Here is a 19,411-nt window from a genome sequence, read left to right as displayed (position 1 = left end):
ATTCAAACTAGTTGTAATCATCTGACATATAGTTGCTTTGTTGCAGACAAACATAAAAATGTGTAGCTCTCACTCTAGAACCACTGGGAAACAGATACTTCTCTCATTTTCAATAGTTCTCAAGGGGTCAAAGTTAGATGGGGATTTCTATTTTAATAGGTTAGAATGCATGCAGAAAAGCAACCAGGCTCCCAAATTTGTGCAACAGGTCTGAGGAGAGTTACTTCCCTTCTTTTAAACAGTGTTGGGGAACTGCTCCCTGTAACTCTTTAAATACATTGGAGATTGCCCCCATTTTTTTTCCCACAAAACACTCTCTTTGTTGTTACATTGCTGAGGATCCAACCCTGACCCCTTGCACAGGAACTCTTAGAAAACATAGATTTGACTTCAAAGGGGAGAGAGAGAGGACAGAAAGCAGACTTGCAGAACACAAAAAGACATTGCAAACAGAAAAAAAAGAAAACTGTTCAAGAAAACAAGTATAGGAAAAGGCAGAAATTTGGTGTGGTAGCTGCATTTCCATCTAGGACCCTCTTCACACAAGTAGTGAAAGGAAAGAAGGTGTGGTTGTGACTGAAGGTTTGACTGCAGTGTCCCTCCCTCTACTCTGGTATCTGCTCTATCCAAAGAGAGGTATGCAATTTGTCTGGTCAGAGAGCAGAAACTGGTTCACCACTGAAGACCTGTAGCATTGGTAACCTGCGGCAACAGGGTTGCTGTTGGGCTATAAAGCCAACCTGTAGGAAAGTCTCCTGTCTGTAAGTGCACTGTGTTTGCTTTCCCACAATGTAGTTTCAAATATCTTTACCAACAAGTCTGCTTTTCCTTAATTTCAGAAATTGCCTTAATCTATTTTATGTTCTGATAATGTTAACTATTGTTATTATTTAGAGAATGCTGGTGCAAATCTGTCTCAAGCCTTTGAGTGACTTGGTGCCCCATCACAGTCAAAGCCTACTTGCACTATGGTTTCATTTCTGAGCAATGGTTAGTGACATTACTGTGCAATCTACATAAAGTTTCTTTCAATGCATCTTCCCCTGCCAATACCACGTTTCGTCTCCCTCATTAGTTAAATAGATTTCCCAACTAGAACTGATGAAAAACATTTCTCACCCGAAGCATTTACCAGAAGAGCAAAGAGCTGGATTGAGATGGAAAAAGGTGGCAGTTTTTTGATTTGCTGGTTTGTTTTTATAACACTGGCTTTCTGACACAGTTCCCCTTTGCAATGACAAAACAGTCTGCTCCCAAGTACCCTGGTTAGAACTTGAAAAATGACTGCAAGACTTATTCAGAGAACTCCCAATGTAGTTAATAGAAATTGTGTGCCTACACTGCCTCTACAGCTTTTGAAATTTCAGGCTGTGTCTACTGCTTGGTTGTACAACTTGCAACAATTAATTGAGCAGAAGAAAACTTTGTATGGTTGCTAATTCTTCTTGAGGCGAGGGAAACAGTTGAACAATAAAGGCCATCAAATGAATTCTAAGTAAATAATTTTTATTCAAAACAGATTAAAAAAAAAAAAAACTAACAAAGCTTGTCTAACTACATGAGGTAGTACATGTAGCAAAACAGAAGGCAGAATATAATATTCTGAAGTATGAAGAATATGAATTAGTTTACAAGTTGAAAGGAAATAAATTCAACAACAGAAACAAAAAATACCAAAAATAAATTTTAACAGCTTTTCAGTCTTAAAGCACAATACACTTTTCATAGAAAGAAACATAGTATCACCATTACATGTTCTCCATATACCATAATATGGTAAAATTAATGCACAAGGCTGTTCACCATAAATGAATTTCAAAAAAATGGTGAAGCAACAAATGACAATTGCCACAGGGCTCCGCACCACTATACTTCCTGGCCTGCAGGAATATTTGCCAGGTAATGAGGAATAAGCTTGCTATTTTCTTAAAATTTACCCTCATATTTTTGTATAGTGTACGGATACCATGTACAGCTTAAGCCCTCAAGCTTGCAAATAACTATGCATGTGTACAATTCTATGTTTTTTTCTGAAACCCAATTTAGGTAAATAGAATGAATCGTGGTAAAAGTAAAGCGTATGTATGCAGAACTGCACCGCAGATCTGATGGTTTATGCCTTAATTTATGGTTACTCCACTTCTGAATATGAAAATTTACTTCCAGACTAAGATCCTTCAAAGTTTTATACATCTCACTCAATCTGCCATGATAAGGTAAGAGAACATATGTGAAGGACTAAAGCACTTCTCTGTATTTTCTATTTTATTTAAAAATTGTATTTGAACTTGTTATGATTTGTGTGAAAAATGAAAAACAGTCTAGCTCTTCATTTCTGCTTGCATGGCTAATGCTACTGTAAATCATCAAAAAGTTATATATATATTTATTTTACTTTAAGGCATGATTTGTTATACTGAATTATTGGGATGGCTTCTTTTATGTACATTAGAAATAAAAACTCAGGCCTCCCTATTTTTAAGGTTACTGTTAGTGGCATATATAAAGCACCATACAATAATATATTCGGATGAAGAAAACATAGAACATTTATGAGCTTTGAATTAGCTGTCTAGGAGTAACTGCTAAGAAAATATAGCAATATTTAACACAGGATTCAAAATACTGTTATTTATCAATATAGATTTTCAAATGGATTCTTCTCCCATGTTTAAAGATTTTTTCATTAAAATTTATATGTAATTTAAAGTTTGTTTTGTTTTTTTTTTTTGTGGGAAGCAGTATATATCTTCTGTACACGAATGTTACAGCTTTATACAAATTTTAGCAATGATAAGAAATGGTCTTTAGTATTCTCTTCCAAGTGCTGTGGTTTCACTTGACTGTTTTATAGTCTACTTGCTTGATTCAAACAACAGCAAATACTCTGAATGCCTTGCTTCCTGGAGGATTCTGTAAACTGAAACATTAAAAAAAAAAAAAAAGGAAAAAAGAAAAAGAAAAAAGAAAAAAAAGCTGCTTTTATTTTTAAGATTATGGCATTTCTGTGACAACCTTTTTGAATTGTTAAATATAGTCCTAGATTCCTGCAACTCTTCCTATGACCACTCATAACACTTAATAGCTAATACTTCTTTTATTTATAACAAAAATTATTAAGAAATCAGATTTTTTTTTCTTCCAATAAATTTATTAGGAACAATTTATAACATATGAATTTCAAGTAAGCCTAGATTTTCTTTTGAAAAGGAAATCAGGGATTGTGGCTTAAAGCATAAAGCTCTAATGAAGCAAAATGCTAACGAACAGCTTATGGGAACTTGCAAAAGCATACATCTTATGTTGACTATTTAAAGAGCTACATTCAGGTATAACTTGCAGATCCAAGAGATCACTTGCTCATTGATTGTTTATACTCTAAAGAATGTACTGCTAAACAGAATTTATATTTTACAAAAACAAAGGAAATATATTTAAAGTACAGATAGCCTTCTGAACAGATTAATATCTGGCTTCAAAAGAAAAACAACAAAAATAATGAAATTTTTTTAGAATAAATATTTTTTGTAATGAGAACTGAAAGAACTTGTCACGTTTAATGGTCTAATGCTTTTCCCTTTTGCAAAACGTATTTGGGGCACATCTGAGAAAAAGGGGAAATGGAGCAAACATAAAAAAGGGAGTAATGAAATATGTTGTCTGCACTGGCATTGCAGTCTTCATTACAGTTCTTCAGTTTCACAAAACAAAAATTTCATAAGAATGGTTTCCAAAACATTGACCAAGATGGCAAAGTACAAATAATGATTAAATTTGCAACACTTATCTACTCTTCTACCCAGGGAGGGAATTTAGAAGGAGAACAAAAGAAAACAATAAGGAAGCATTCTTTCTGAGGGAACTGGAGGATAATTAGGAAAAAGCCAAAGAATATGCAAATGAAATTATTCAAAGGAAATGAAATATGTATTTTACAAGTTTCTAGGTTTGCTCAGAGATTTATGAAAGAAAGGGGCAAGACTGCCTGACAACTGTAATAAAAAATAAGAAAAAATCTTTATCTTTCTCCTACTTCCAAGTTTTTTAAAGAAACTTTCTGAGATTTTACAGAGGTAAAAATCATTCATAGCTCTACAGGACTGAGGAAGTTTTTCTTAAGGTTATATCTTTTTCTTCCTGTAGAACCTGGAGAGCTCCTTCAGGAATTAGATTTGATTTGCAATGTACAACTATGAGTTATCATCACAGAACTCGCTACTATACTGAGTATAATTAAATGGACTTCCACGACACATCTTTATCTTTCAGAAAAACGGATAAAAACAGTAAAACTGTTACATAATAGAAACTAAAAAACTTTTTCTGTGCATCAGTCATGGTCCAGGCTTATTGGTTTGATACTATATAAACCTGTAAAGTCCATTTCAGAGTGAACAAATGAACCTGCAACTAGCTACCAGTATCAGGCTATCACAGATTCTCTAACTCAGAAAGAATAGATTACTGATCTTAATTTTAAAAAATCCCAAATAAACCAGAGGCATTTTTTATTAAATATTCTATTGCAACATAACCAGAAAAATAAACAAGAGGGTTATTTATTGTTTTTTTTTTTTTCATAAGCAGCTTTTTAGAATAATGATTTATGGGCTTAGAGGAGGCAGGCAGTTCTGGTACCACAGCTTCTCCAAAGTCACTGCAGCTCTTACACAAGCTCTGTAAATCACCCACGTTGGCCTAATTGGCTACTAGCTGTGCCCGAGGTACAAACAGACATAATGCAAGACTTAATAATCTTATCAAGGTGAAGGGTAAACAGTAATATTAGAAAATGAACTCTGTACCTTTCTGAAAATATGCCATTTTGGAAGGAAGCAATATACACCTTTCTTTTGTCTACTGGCATAACATCAACATAGCCACCCTCGTTGCGGACTACACCAGCATGTACAGCTGCCCGACAGATACTGGATATCTAAGAAAGAATGAGGAGAAGTTTAGTACTCATTTTTTTATTTCAAAAGTTTTAAGAAAAAAATAAAAATGTGTAAGTTTTAGGAAACATAAAATAATTACATTCATTGCATGACTGATTTTATTAATCTTTAGAGTCTTTAAATCAGTTACATACAGATTAAGCCAATCTATATGAGTACAGCCACTGTCTCTTCAGCAAGGTTTCACAGCATGATCCAATAATCATTTATTTCAGCCTATTTCATTTCAAGAAAGAAACACGTTTAAATTCTTGAGCTTTTCACAATGAAAGGCTCTATCTGCCTTCATTTCAGTAGCAGAGAGATAGTGAAAACCAAACCCATGTCTCGTGAATTATTATAAATCAGGAGATTCTGTTTAATATCCAGTCATAGCCAAACAGTGGAATAGCACAGTAGCAAATGCACACTGCAGTCGTATATTTCTAGGAAGAGATGTCCTACCCCAAAAGTAAGAGGGGTAGAGGACAGCGATTCCATCTCCATCTGAGTAACCTCAAACAGAGATACAATGGTCCATATTCGAGGGAATATTACAAATTTTCTGTCTGGGCACGGGCTAATATTAAAAGCTAATTAGATTAAAGTTATAATATGAGCATCAAATAGAACAAAGAGATCTAAAATAATTCCTTAGATATGATAGTTGATTAATGCCAGTCTAATAAATTTAGATCCTTAATTCTGAGTGAGGATATACAGTTGAGATGTGAAGTCTCTTCAGTTGCTCCAGAAGAAGAATTTTTCTATCACAAACTTTATGCAGGCAAACTCTGTGTTAATAGCACCTTCTTTTGTGTGAAACCTATTAATTTTATATCCTGAACCTAGGTAACACAAATAATACTTACGGTGACAATCTTAAAAATGCTAACTTAAATAATTAATTTAAACTTTCAGATTACGCCTTCGAGGATATTATCACTTTCAAGATATTTTAAATCAATAGCCATAAATATGAAGCCTTTTATATAATGCAGAACGAAGGTCCCAATCTTCTTCAGTACAAAGTGCTGCAAAGCATAGTTCCAGTTACAATGAATCTCCATTTAAAACCATGCTATTTTGTGGAAAAACAAAAAACTTTCACTGCAAAAGGTCTCTCCTCAATCAGTCTTAAATTTGAAGTCAATATAAATCAATAGCTGGTGACACAGACCACTGTTCAAACAAGAGCTGCATTTCTTCCAGTTGTAACTGGAATAATTTATATCTGTTCCTGTACCTATTTTGTAATCTCAATGCTATATAAAATCAGGAACTCAAGATACAAATGATTTTCCTACGCTTATTCCAAACACAAATGCTGCCAGCTTCAATGTTAACTAGTTTGTGTTTTGATGTTACAATATTTTTGAAAGTAAAGATTTGAAACTGTTCATGTAAAGAAGCTTTAGCAAAGATACTTTAAAGTTTTTCTCTCCACAGTGCTGGCTGCGTTTTTGAACATGTCAGAAGTGATGCCATTTATGCACTCCTCCATACTTTTTCCCTTCCCAAATCCACCAGACTTTCATTATGTCCTGAACAGTAGTAGTCACTTTAGTTTTAGGGTTACAGCATCCTTTATATACTCATATTATGGCAGTAGCTATATATCAGACTGCTACTGTGTGATATCGGATATAAAGGGAGATAAATGATCTCTGCAAATACAAGATTAAAGTAAAAAGAAACAAAAGATGAGATTTACAAGCAATTAACTACGGTGAAGAACTAGAGGAATATTATTAATTACTAGTGCTATAACATAGTAGCAAGTTTATTTTCAGTTCACATTGGAGACAGGAAATAAGCTAGAGGTACAATTGGGTATAAAAGAGATCATCTTCATAATCACAACCAATAGACTAAACTGTATACTAGACAGGAAGACATTTTCACAATTCTATTTGAAGATGGTTAAGATATCGACCATTTCAATATTATTTGGAAGTTTTTAGTCAAGTGAAAAGAAGGAAAAGGTGAAGGGATGGAGGCTTTTACAGAAGAGATAGACTACTTGTTGAAAAGTGCTAGGAATGGTCATAAAATTGATTGTGAAAGTAATCAATGAAGTATGGTTAGGCTATATTTTAAAGCTAAAGTCAAGACAGAGGATATGTGAAAACGAAGGGGAGTTGATTAGGTCAACTCAAGAAATTATTTTCAGATTGAATTCTCATACTGCTTTACATACCTTATGAACAATTATGTATTTTCATATGTTTTCAAATGAACTAATGCTTGTAGTTTTTATCACTTTTTTTGAACAAGTATTATCTGGTTTGAGTTTTCAAGAACTTTTCATTAGTTTGGTGTTCCTCATCAAACTTAAAATCCAATATTGATGTCATAACATTTATTACTCTATAATATTGCATCCTTATCACATTACTTAGAGATGTAGGATAACTTATTGAGGTAAATTTATCTGAAGAGAATTTTGCAACTTAATCAAAAATTTGGCATATTATTGGTAATTTTACATTAGCAGAGTTATAAGTATTTCTGGAAATACTTCAGTGGTTTGGGTTTTTTCTTCAGTTTTCATGAATTCACTCTGAAGATATATAGGGCAGAATTTTAAGTTACCATATTAATAAATGTAAATTAATATAAACATTTCATAGAGCATATGACCTGTAATTTGAACGCTCTGACATTCATTAATATTTAACAAGTCATAGAATCTGTATACCAAACTGCTTAATTATTTTCCTTCTTCAACTACTCAGCAAAATACCAAACATGTAACACAGAATAGGAGTACTCTGAAAAGGCATTTTAACCATAAGTCTGTCTCCCTTGTCATTGTAGGGCTATAGGACCACTTAATAGTGGTTTTGTATTACAGTGTTTTGATTTTCTTACAGTATAGAGTTACTAATAGTTTTTTGCACAGGAGTTATATGGTTACTGGAAAAAAAATAATAATATGGTCCAAATCCCTTTTATCTGAACTGATAAAATTCCATCAAATTATCCAGATAAAAAACCTTTGCTATCTGTAACCACCAAAATTAAGCTCACTTTTTTTGTAGAATTACTCAATCAACACTCATAATGAAGAGGTACTACTAGTAAAGACTCTCTGGAAAAATGCTGCCTGCTGAGAAACCAGGATAAATATAAGTAATTAAGGTAAAACTTAATATCTTCAGAAAATCATACAATACTTTTTTTCAAAAATTCTGCGGGTAGAATTTGTTATTTAACTATCGTAGCTACTTCAAAAGGCCTTTCTTTTGTGTAAAAAGACTTCACAGAATCACAGAATTGTAGAGTTTGGAAGGGACCTTTGTGATTTCTTATTATTTCTTATCTTGTTACCTTGATAATCCAAGAGCTAAGAGTAACAACAAAAGACAAACTATATATAGGCAGGTCCTGCAATATTTTCTCCAACAGAGTTGGGACAATCACACTAGACCTGTTATAATTTAGTTACTGAGAAAGTTTTTATCTGATTTCACAAATTAAGTCAGTTGAAAAGTGCTTTAAAAACACAGATATTGATAAAATGCTCATTGACATGACATGACTCTGAAATTTCCAGAATGAAATTCAAAAAGTTTTAGACAAAATGGATTAACTAAACTTGAAAGATGAAACCAACTTTTCAGCACAAGGAAGTAGGAAACTTTCTTTTTACCCTGCCTCCCAACATGGAAAGAATTGCCATGTAGAAATTCATAACAGAAGGACCTCACTAGACACAAAGATGATAATGTGTTTGAGTAATGTGAAGAGTGAGTAATTTGTTCTTCTGTTTGTGGAGAACAACGCATACTCCAGTTTTTATTTATACCATAACAGCTCTTTTCAGAAGAGAATCTTATTGTTTCACAGGCACAGAATAAGAGATACTTTTATTTTAAAGAGCTTGCAATCTACCTCAAGATAAGATAAACAAATGGAAGGTATGAAAAGTAGAGAGTATAGAACACAAAGGGATTAGTATTAGGTGAAAACTCCATCCACAAATAAGTTTATAGGCATTGACCATATCAACTGCGGTTGTAATTCGTCTGTAACAGACAAAGTGACAATATTCAGCAGACTGGAAGAACAGAGGATGAAATAATGGATGGTTTTCCTTTAGTTGTGTTAGGGATAGACGTTGCAGTGTCTAGGCTATAAAAGACGGGAAAATAAGAGGATAAAAGTTCTGTATGGTGCTACTGACAAATCAGAGAAAAATCCCTTTCAGGAACAAGGGAAAAAGGAGTACCTGTAAAACACTAGGAATTTAAGAATGAATATATGATCAAACCGAAGATATAAAAGGAAATGATTAAATAGTTTCCCACTGATACTACCAAAATCATTCTCTAAAGGCATATTTTTGAAGTGACATCTGTTAATTACTTGTCTCTAATGAATATTTATGCAAGCAAATTCTTCTGTATCTACTGAATGCAAGTGGCCTAAGCAGTAGTGCACATAAATAGTCACATACATATATGAATACATACATACATTCACATATGTGGGGGAACAAAAAGAATTTGCAGGAATATCATGAAAAATATTGGTTTTCTGGAATTAACCAGGAAGATCTTTGACTGCAATTAGAAATACATTTGCTATGATGCATGCATAAATGAATTCCCTATATGTATGGACAAATCTGTGAATACAAGAAAATCTGAAAAAGAGGACACGCTTGTTAGATGTTCTCTAAATATTTAATATGAAACTAGTTCAGTCATAAGTTATAGTGTACAAAATACACAATCATATTAGATAGTGAAAATTTCAATTAAAAGCATCTTAGCTTTAAAATACTTTAAATGATAGCAACAACAAAAAAACCTGCAGAAAATCATATAATGACAACACTATCAATAGAAACCTGCACAAATATAGATAGGATGCGTCTGTCTACATCTGAGCTGGATGATTTAGGAACCTTCTGTAGGAAATGGAGAGGAATGGACATCTCTGCTCAACTATTCACCTCAAGCAGAGATAGACACTCAGAAATGGTCAAATGCATTCTCCACATCAGTTGTCCATTTATCTACCTTTCCACTACGAATGCAAACTGCTGTAAAAATAACCTAAAGGAGCAGCTTCAGTGATTATATCTACTGTAGCAACACCTGAAGTTGGTAAAAAGACTCCCATCACTGGCTTCTTACCTGTTTTTCTGTCCATTTTTTCCTAAAAGCAGTATGGCTGTACACATTTCTATCCAGTGGAGATGAATAATGACAAAGTACATCTAATATCTTTAAAGCATAATTCCGTTATACTAACAAAAGCCATCTAGGATTTTTCCAGCCAAAATAAACATACACTGTAATATGTAATATGTAATATGGTTGGATGATCTTATAGGTTTTTTCCAGCCTTGTGATTCTATGATTCTATGATTCTATGTCCTCTTGTGTAAGTTAAACAGATACAGGTCTTCTTTCTCTCACAACAAAGCCTCATTTATCTCACTGGGAAAATTTGGCTGTAACCTCTGACTGCAACCTGAAAACTGAAAGTTGTCTTCCACAAAATCAACTATCAGTGAATCTTAATCTCTCAAGCACATTAAGGACCAAGTTGCACATGCATAAATCAATGGTATTTCCTTAATTTCTTAATTTCATGTCTTTTTATGATATTAAATGTAAGAAAATAGCATGTGGAAGAAAACTGAATATTTATCTATTAGCATTATTTTTACATTATAGCTTTTCACAGAACTTTACATTTCATTACTTAATGCAGTGTAGATCACGGAACTTACATCAGAATAAATTCGTGTTCCAACGACTCGAGCGTAGTGTGGATTTGCCTGCATACAGTTGTGAGGACAATACACTCTGAAATATTGAAAATAAAGCACAATTAGGAAGAATGATAAAAGAGTACTGCTATAACATATTCAATATCAACATTAGTGAGTATTAATCAGTTTGATGGTGCATACACAAATCTCCATACTGATGCTAGAAGGCTAACAGTTTTGAACTTTTGATAGTACTGACTGAAAAGGATTCCTAAAGTAACTTGTGGTTCATAATAAAGTGCTTGAAAACATACTTCAAAGCTCTGGTCTTCTTCTCTTTGGATAAGTTTATGATATTTTCATTTTACATATTTGAGTACAGTAATAAAGCCAGCGTATTATTATCTGCTTCTACTTCTATCTGTATCCTATCTGAACTGTACAGCTGAATATTTTCTCAGGAGAATAATATATCAATGAAGGCCTGCGATAGTATTAATGCCATGAAAAATTAGCAACTTATAATGAGGGTCAGCACTTAAAATCCTTGGATAAAATAGAAAATTCTGGAAGGTAATGAGATTCCTAGCAGATTCCAGGGGATCTGTTGCTATCTATCTGCCCTTGTTGATATTTGATATGCCACAGCCTTTGGACATGCTATTATCAGTATTATCAGACGGGTCACCAAAATAAGCTGATGCAGCTGTGAGAGAGATTTTTGTCTAAAGGAAGTAAGATGTCAAAGAGTCCTTTGAAGACTTCCTGATTTATGGGTAGAGCATGAGGGAAAATCAAGGTTGCAAAATCAATGCCATAGACAGTCACGCTTTCAGAATTATGTTAAGTATGTACACAGATTCCTAAGTGTATCACCATTGTTGAGAAGCTCCTTAAGCTGATACTTCAGAATTAATTAGTTCTTTTTATGTTTTTTTTTTTCATTTTTTTTTTTTTTTAAGCTAGACACTATTTTTCTTCTTAATTAAGGTAGTTTCAGTTTTTTATTATGAAAAAAATAATAAAGGTAGAAGTATGAGTGTCCATTCCTGCATTCCACTCCTTCGCTTACTTCTCCACATCCTCCAGCTAAAAAGCCAGAAGTCATAGCCAAACACCAAACAAGTCCACGGACCCAAGTGCTACATGAAGGGATGTTTTCCTAGCAGTTCTGGCTTTGTACTTGCTTCCTGTACTGGCGGTAGGACTGCTATGAAAGTACTCCTGTGGATATCTCCAGCTTAGTTTGCGGTAAATCATGCTACAGTGTATTTACCTTTGACTCATCTATGGTCTTAAAAACTGTTACTGATTTCCTTCCTCAAAATATTGAGGCACTGGCTTCTACTGATGAGCTAAAACATAGGCTTCAAAGAAAAGAAGCATATATTTGACTGGAAGGTGTTAACTGACCTGCAGACCACACCTTACCTTAACAACATATTCTTCAATCTTTTTGCAAATATATTTGCCCACTGAATCCTCCAGGACTTCAAAAATATTGATTACTTCTGTGATAATTATCTGCATCAGTTCCTTTTAATTTATCTGTCTTACAAGCAATTACACTGAAATAAAGTATGTTTTGCTCAAGATGCATAAATTTAATAATGAACAGTAAAAAAGAAAAGTAGATTTTCCTTTTCAGTCTTTAGACTAACAAAAGATTTACTAAGATTTGACAAGGAGATGAAAGAAAGATCTCAACAGGCAAAAAAAAAGTGAAATTCTTATTATGAATACAGCTGACAGATCATCTTCACCTACCCAAACATTTATTTAGACCTAAGACTAAAATACTGGGAAAATATTTCTGCCTTCACATTTACAGCTACTGCTATCACCTTTGTTAATGTCAACTATAGATAATCAGTATCTGACATAAAATATGTAGCATTTTGTATTAATAAAAGATTAAAAGAATTTTACCTTGGACAGTGTGAAGCTGGTTTTTGAAATGGGCACAATTGTTCCACTGTTGTTTCACAGGTGATAGCTTGAACTAGAAAAAGTAAAATAGAAACCAATAAGTTTGTGCTATTTAGAAAATCGTAGTTTAAAATAAATGAGTTCATAAAAAATAAATGCTAACCTGTTACTTTAGAGACTGTGAAGGAATTAGCAGATTGGTATTTTCTGAAGAAGATATAACAGAAATAGTCAGTAAATAACATCTCTTAATGTCTCCAGTCTTCTATGTCTTTTTAGTTAGGATAACTTTCATACGTAAATCTAAAAATAAACTCAAGACATTGTACTCAGTCAATTTTGACTCACTAAACCCACCCTACCCAAATGTGAAACTATTTGTTAGAGTGGCACATTCAGTTTGTACTCTCAGTAAATCTAATTGGAAACCAGGAATGCATGTTAAACTCTTTCAGTAACTTAGTTTGCTAAGAGACTATGTGTGCTAACAGCAAATTATGCAAACTCTTTGTACCTCAAAATATAGTGAACAAAAACTATAGTTGAGAATTTTTCAGAAACATTCATTTACGATAAGGGATCATTCACTTGTTTGCTTGGATTGGTTCATGTTATTGCATAGTCTACCAATTCCATATTTGTTCCTTTACTGCCTTTCAATTTGTTTTCACTAAGTTACCTCATACTTTGGTTGCCTTAGCATTGCAAAACAATGATACAGGAAAAGCTGACTGTATTCTATTGTTGATTAACTAGTAGACATATGGTTTAAAACGTTAGGCTATACCCTGATAATAGAACAGATGGATAAAAACAACTGTATTAGCAATCGTGAATATAAATCAATGAAGACAACTAGGAAGTTTGCTGTATGTTAAACTGAAATTTCTTTTTCTAAGTTTTGGATTATACACTATGAGTGAAATTGTCTTCACTTCATAATATTCATCAAATTTATGTGTAGCTTATGCAAGAATTGGTGAGATAGCTGCAAGGTGTCTCTTGTTTGAAGGTTTCATCCATTAACACTAGAGAAATCCTGGTCAGGTAGTACCATCATTTTACTGTAAACAGGTATCTTACAAAACTGAGAAATCAACTAATACAGAATTTGCATCATAACCTTGCAGAAGGGACGTTTACTAGATGTGAAACTTTGGGAAATCTTCTTTATTTATCCCAATGGTTACAATTTAGGGACTGACTTACTATGCTAATGCTGGATAGCAATATTTTATAAATTCACTCTATAGTGAATAGTGAAGTCACAAACAGTGCAGGACATTAATGAAGAATTATGTCATCTGTACACACATAGAGCAGCAAAAATTTCATGAAGTATACTTGTAGAGAGGAAGGTACAGTATTGGTCATTTAACAGTATTTAATCCATAAGGCCTCTAACATAATTTTTCTAAAATGTGAACCAAAAACAAATTAGCCATTAATGTTCAGATGTGATACAACTTATATGTGTCCATAGAAAAGAAAACTGAGAACTAATACCTCACTTCTGTGTTCTGATTCTCAGAGGATAAGTGCCAAACGCATTCTATAGACGGCACTCATGGTTTTGTCTTAAATAGCACAGAAACACAGACATGTAAAGTGATAGGAAATCCATTCCTTTCACTTTGAAAATTTTCTGAAATTTAATTCCCACTACATTTGTAGGAGAGCTGAGTCTAAAAGCAATACAGATTTGAACCAGATGATCTTAATTTCCCTTCCAATCCAAGCCATTCTGTGATCCTATGATCTGTTTATCTCTTTGTGTCAAAACATTTAATGAAGAAATAATTATCTGTATATTCCTTTTAAGGAGGTGTAATTTAAACTGCATTCAGATCATTTGATGACCAAAGAAACAGATAAATGTCAATGCCTGAAGTGCTTGCTTCCTAGGTAGCCCAAATTCTAGGCCACTGAACTTAGTCTACCTGGCCAGTGTTTCTCTGTATTCCGGATTATGTAAATCTGTTGAAGAGAAAAATTACACCAGATTTTTACAGCATGTGCAATTGGTTAGCACAGTTCATACACAAACCAAATACATAATTCAGCAAAATGCTGTGTTCTTTCAATTTGATATTACTCATACATTCTTACTTATTCAGTATTATTACACATATACTAACCACATATAGTATTGTACAGTTCTCCAGAATGCATTAAGATGTCAAGTAGTGTAGATTCCAGATACTATTAATATCTTATATTCTAACATACTAATATTAATGCTGTTCTACTAATATAAAATTATGCATGATATACTCCAGTTTTATATATTATTTTTCTCATTTTACTTTTAGCATGTCAGGGAGTATCTGGATTTATTGTCACACATCAGTCTCAGGACAAGCACCTGAACAGTGTAGTTCATGTCCAAATGAAGTTTCCACGGCACACAGTATTATCCCATCACTGGCCAATGCAGATATTGAGCAAAGTATTTGTGCAAAATGTCACTGAACTGTAATGAAACTATCAAAAATATAAGAAGAGATGCATTTTTGCTTGGTTCGTATTGTTTCTATGCACAGTACAAGAAGATCACTTCCAAACACGAGCTTGGACTATTTTTGCCTTGTTAGCTGTCATACTCTTCTGTGTAAGTGGACCAACACTGAATAAATTAACATCTTTGTTCAAAACTTTTAAGGCAATCTATGTTAGTGTCAGCAATCTACAGTAATTCTATACAGTTACAAATGAGTTAATTATTCTGTCACTTTTCTATACACCATTAAACACTGGCTAAAGTTTCAAAATGGATACAATACCTGTATATCCACATAAACTTTTATACTATTTTCATTTTTTTGTGATAAAAGAAGTATGCAAAATACTACTCTTGATACACATCTTGTATGAAATAACAGCAATAACAGCAAAAACAAATGAAAACTATTCCAAGCATTTTAATTTTAAGGAAGCTTACCCAATTGATTGAATGCCATTTCTGTAAGATTTGATGAAGTAATTTTTTCTTCCTTGCCTTGTGACATCAACCCAACCACCTTCATTGTCTAGGATTCCATAATGTATGGCAGCTTTACAAATACTGGATTGCTGAAAAACAGAATGTGAGAAGGAATTCCAAGTCAGAGAAAAACACTACTTTCTACTGCATTTTAATTCAGCTTTTAATTACATCATTAAAAACTTGGAAGATAGTCTATCAAGTTTGAAGTGGTCTATGTAGGTATTATTTCAAATAAAAAAAAAAAATCACTTTGCCTATTCAGTGATAAAATATACTCATTTACAATATATTCATTCACCTTTGCTCTTTTTTTCCTGTACTATTTTTCAGTTATACATGATAAATTATGCAGCAAGATATTAAGTTTACATGTGTAAATCTGTCTTACCAAAGCAATTTGTGCCCATAGACTGTCATATTTGTCCTGAATTTGCATCTTCACAAATTTGCACCCCAACATTTGGGCATGCAAATTTTCATTCTGTTTGTGTGCAAGAGGAGGAAGTACACATGGATAGTAAATGCAAAGGTGCAAACACAGTTTGGTACTATTTTAAATATTTGATATAAGCTTTTATTTAGGCTGAAAACTGTTTTCTTCAAAATCCATTCTTAATGCAATTTTAACTAGCATTCCAGAAAAAAATACATTTCATTAAACATTCTATTTGTACAAAATCTTATTTTAAAATATTTACCATTTCATAATGTACACTTCCAATAACTTTGGCTTTGCTATCCAAACAGCCAGCAGGACATTCATACCTAAGAAAATAAAATATAACTTGGTCTTAGAATATGAGATTACATAAAGGGAAAGTATTCCAGTTCACATACATTTAGAATAATAGACTTTCAGAATAATAACAATCTGTAACACAACTGTAATGTAATGACAATTGTAAAATTGGCCATACCTATTGCAAGTTGTTCCTTTGCACTGATCTCTTAACCTTACTTCACATGAAACAATCTGAGCTAAAACAAGAAAAGAGCAATTTCACTGAAATTAGATAGTATATAATTCCAAATTTGTTGACCAGTTCAAAAACAGTTAAATTCCTTACACATTTGCTGTGTGCTTATTACTTCATTTTTCTCACTGTCCTCACTGCCTGTGGAGCCTGAAGGTGAACGAGTTCTTGGTCGGCTTTGTGCTGATGCATCCTGGGCTTTGGATCGTTGCCGTTCAATCTCATTGGTTTCCTCTTCTGGCTCATGAGGAGAATAAGGCCTCTCTGAATCTTCTATTTCAGAAAGCAAGTGAGAAAAGATTTCTCAGACAAAATGTGTTTGTGGAATGTAAAACTCTTAACATGTTTTTGTAACACAATTCTGTTTTCATAAAATGGTCGTTGAGTATAAGCAAAAAAAGCAAGGAAAACTTTCCATTGTTTCATAGGAAGAAGAGCTCAAGCTTCATAATAATCTCAATTATCTTTTGCATGCTGACAAAAAGAAAAGCAGCACAAATGAGGTATGAAAATGACCCTAATGTTTTTCTGAACTATCTTCCTTATGCCATCAGAAAACAAATAGGTCAAAGGAAATAATTCAAAGAGATGGTGAAAAATTTTAGCAAATTCAAAAATAGTTTGCAATTAAATAATCTGATTTTCTAAAAAATTGCACCTGAAAATATGACACATAATGTAAATAATTTTGAAATACTCATTACTAAATCTAAAGTTTTCACTTAAATAAGAACCATAAGGAAGGTGTTTGGACTCTGGGGCTCTTATGGTCCATATGAATACACAGTAGCTTTCAAAAGTGTCTAACTAAAGCAGCTAAGGTACATGTACACAGAGCAAAACAAAAAGAAACACTTGTTTCATGATGTACTATAATTCAATGCAATATATACAAGATTATGACAATTCTAAAAAATGAATAATCACACTAGCTGAAAATTTAATTATTAATTCATTCTTGTTTTGATCTTCTCTTATAGTAATGCATATCGCTATGTCACTGAGCTAATATGTTTCCCTTTAAACAAATCATTGCAAAGACTTCACTACAATTTACAAAAAGGCCTATGAATAACATATAGAAAAAGTCTAAATTTTTGTGTACTAAAAGCTCTCATGCAACAGTTAAATCAGCAGCACACTCCACTCTTTCTCAGGATACTCAGCCTCACATATTTACCATATATAGTACATGATCTCATTCAGTATGGTAAAGCAGACCCCTACCATGTCTTTGACTACATGGTTTTATGTTTTTTGGTTTTCAGTATTCCATATCAAAACATCATGTACTGGAATTAAAGTGTTAATGCTCCAATTCCAAGTACCTATCCCTATACATTATGGAAGTCATGGGATCTGACCCTTCCAGGTGGGGCGGTCTCTTACTGCCTGGCAGTGGGTTCTGGAGGGTGCTTTCCTAGCCGTTCCAAGCTTTTCAGGTTTATCTTGGTCTCAGGAACTCTCTCTCTCCTATCTTATTTGATTTATTAGTCTCAATTTCAATTAGATTGTATTATATTGTGTTATCTTGCATTCCGATATCATAGTTAGTAAAACAAGTTTTCTTCCATAGATTGTTGCCGCTGTTTTTTTTTTAACTCCCTTCATTCCTTCCTTCCCATTTTGTGGAGCCAGCGGGGATGGGGAGGCAGGGGCCTACTGGCCCCAAAAATACATTCAATTCTACTAACTTGAAACATAATGAGAAAATAAAGCAAAAGGTTACATTTCTTTGCCCAGTTATAGTTGTACTGCTAAAATTCTACATACCTCTGTAACAAAGATTTTCTCTGCAACCTCCTCCAAAACTAGGGGGACATGCAGAACAGGGACGGCCAGGCTTATAGGGAGCATGACCCCACCAGTTACCTCTTCAAGCAAAACAAAACAAAACAGTTAGTAAAATATGCCATAATAAATTAATATATTAACAATAAGCATCATTCTATATGTTGACAAATACGTGATGAAATTTAATATTAACGTAGACCATAGCATTGCTTCAATAAATTGAAAATGCTATAAGTCATTTAGAGGTACACCAAAAATATTAGAAGTAGTGGCATTAGCTGCCTTAATATGTGTGCGTGTGTGTGTGTGTGTGTGTGTGTGTGTGTGTGTTCTATATCTGCATAGCAATGTAAATCTAAATTTTTGAATTACATGAGAACAGGCTCCACTCCCCTAAATGGAATAACCTATGGGATATGATCTTAAACATCAACTTCACGTTACACATTCTTTAAGGTCAGGACGGAGAGATATATTTATTTTATATAAAAAAATCACTCAGCATTGAAGGCCAGAAAACCAAAGCTCTACAAAATCACAACAGTATTTGTGCAGCCAAGGCTGCATTGGGAACAATGCTCTACTTTGTAACAGTACAAAAAACAGAAAACTCAGACTGATTTCCTTCTGGATTATTTCCTGGATTATTACAAAGTATTTCCCCCCATTCAAAATATTTTTGGGTGTCAGATAACTTACTTAGGAGAATAATTGCATACAAGATAGACTGCTTTTGGCCAAATCTGTCCCCAGATGTTCATGTTATGACACAAATTAATTGCACAACCTATTCTGCTACTTGTAGCCCAAACAACCTATGAAAAAAAAAAAAAAGAGAGAGAGAGAGAAAGACATGTGGAAATCAAAGCTAACTAACATGAAAACACAGCTTCAACATATAGAACTCAAATCACAAGAGATTCTATATTCTGTTCTGTTATATATGGGTTGAAGCAACCCAGCTAAAACTGACTAAAGGCCTCTCATGGCCTTTTTTATTAGAAAAGCTTTACCTTGATAGAACATACATGGTGTTTCTTTTAAATAGAAGTTCTAAGCA

The 19,411-nt window shown here is 33.3% G+C and overlaps 1 protein-coding gene across 5 annotated transcripts in view; it reads right to left on the bottom strand.

The window, feature by feature from the left end:
• Positions 1-1,568: 1,568 nt before the first annotated feature.
• The window catches only part of CRISPLD1 (cysteine rich secretory protein LCCL domain containing 1), a 41,338-nt gene continuing 23,495 nt past the window's right edge, over positions 1,569-19,411 (bottom strand). For 4 of the 5 annotated variants that reach the window (XM_090137727.1, XM_031604825.2, XM_090137728.1 and 1 more), the window contains 11 exons: positions 19,051-19,166; positions 18,331-18,431; positions 16,651-16,830; positions 16,501-16,561; positions 16,282-16,348; positions 15,539-15,669; positions 12,761-12,804; positions 12,598-12,670; positions 10,687-10,762; positions 4,806-4,936; positions 1,569-2,920 (listed from right to left, as the gene is read on the bottom strand). In XM_090137727.1, the coding sequence (XP_089993853.1) occupies positions 2,869-2,920; positions 4,806-4,936; positions 10,687-10,762; positions 12,598-12,670; positions 12,761-12,804; positions 15,539-15,669; positions 16,282-16,348; positions 16,501-16,561; positions 16,651-16,830; positions 18,331-18,431; positions 19,051-19,166 (1,032 nt within the window). In that variant the 3' untranslated portion in view covers positions 1,569-2,868. The remainder of the gene's footprint in view (positions 2,921-4,805; positions 4,937-10,686; positions 10,763-12,597; positions 12,671-12,760; positions 12,805-15,538; positions 15,670-16,281; positions 16,349-16,500; positions 16,562-16,650; positions 16,831-18,330; positions 18,432-19,050; positions 19,167-19,411) is intronic. The other variant, XM_090137730.1, reaches the window with a different exon arrangement.

This window comes from Phasianus colchicus, chromosome 3 (genome assembly GCF_987193195.1).
Source record: "Phasianus colchicus chromosome 3, bPhaCol1.hap1.1, whole genome shotgun sequence".
Classification (NCBI taxonomy): Eukaryota; Metazoa; Chordata; class Aves; order Galliformes; family Phasianidae; genus Phasianus; species Phasianus colchicus.
The sequence above is the reverse complement of the archived record's forward strand: the minus strand, read 5'-3'. Positions and strand labels throughout refer to the sequence as shown.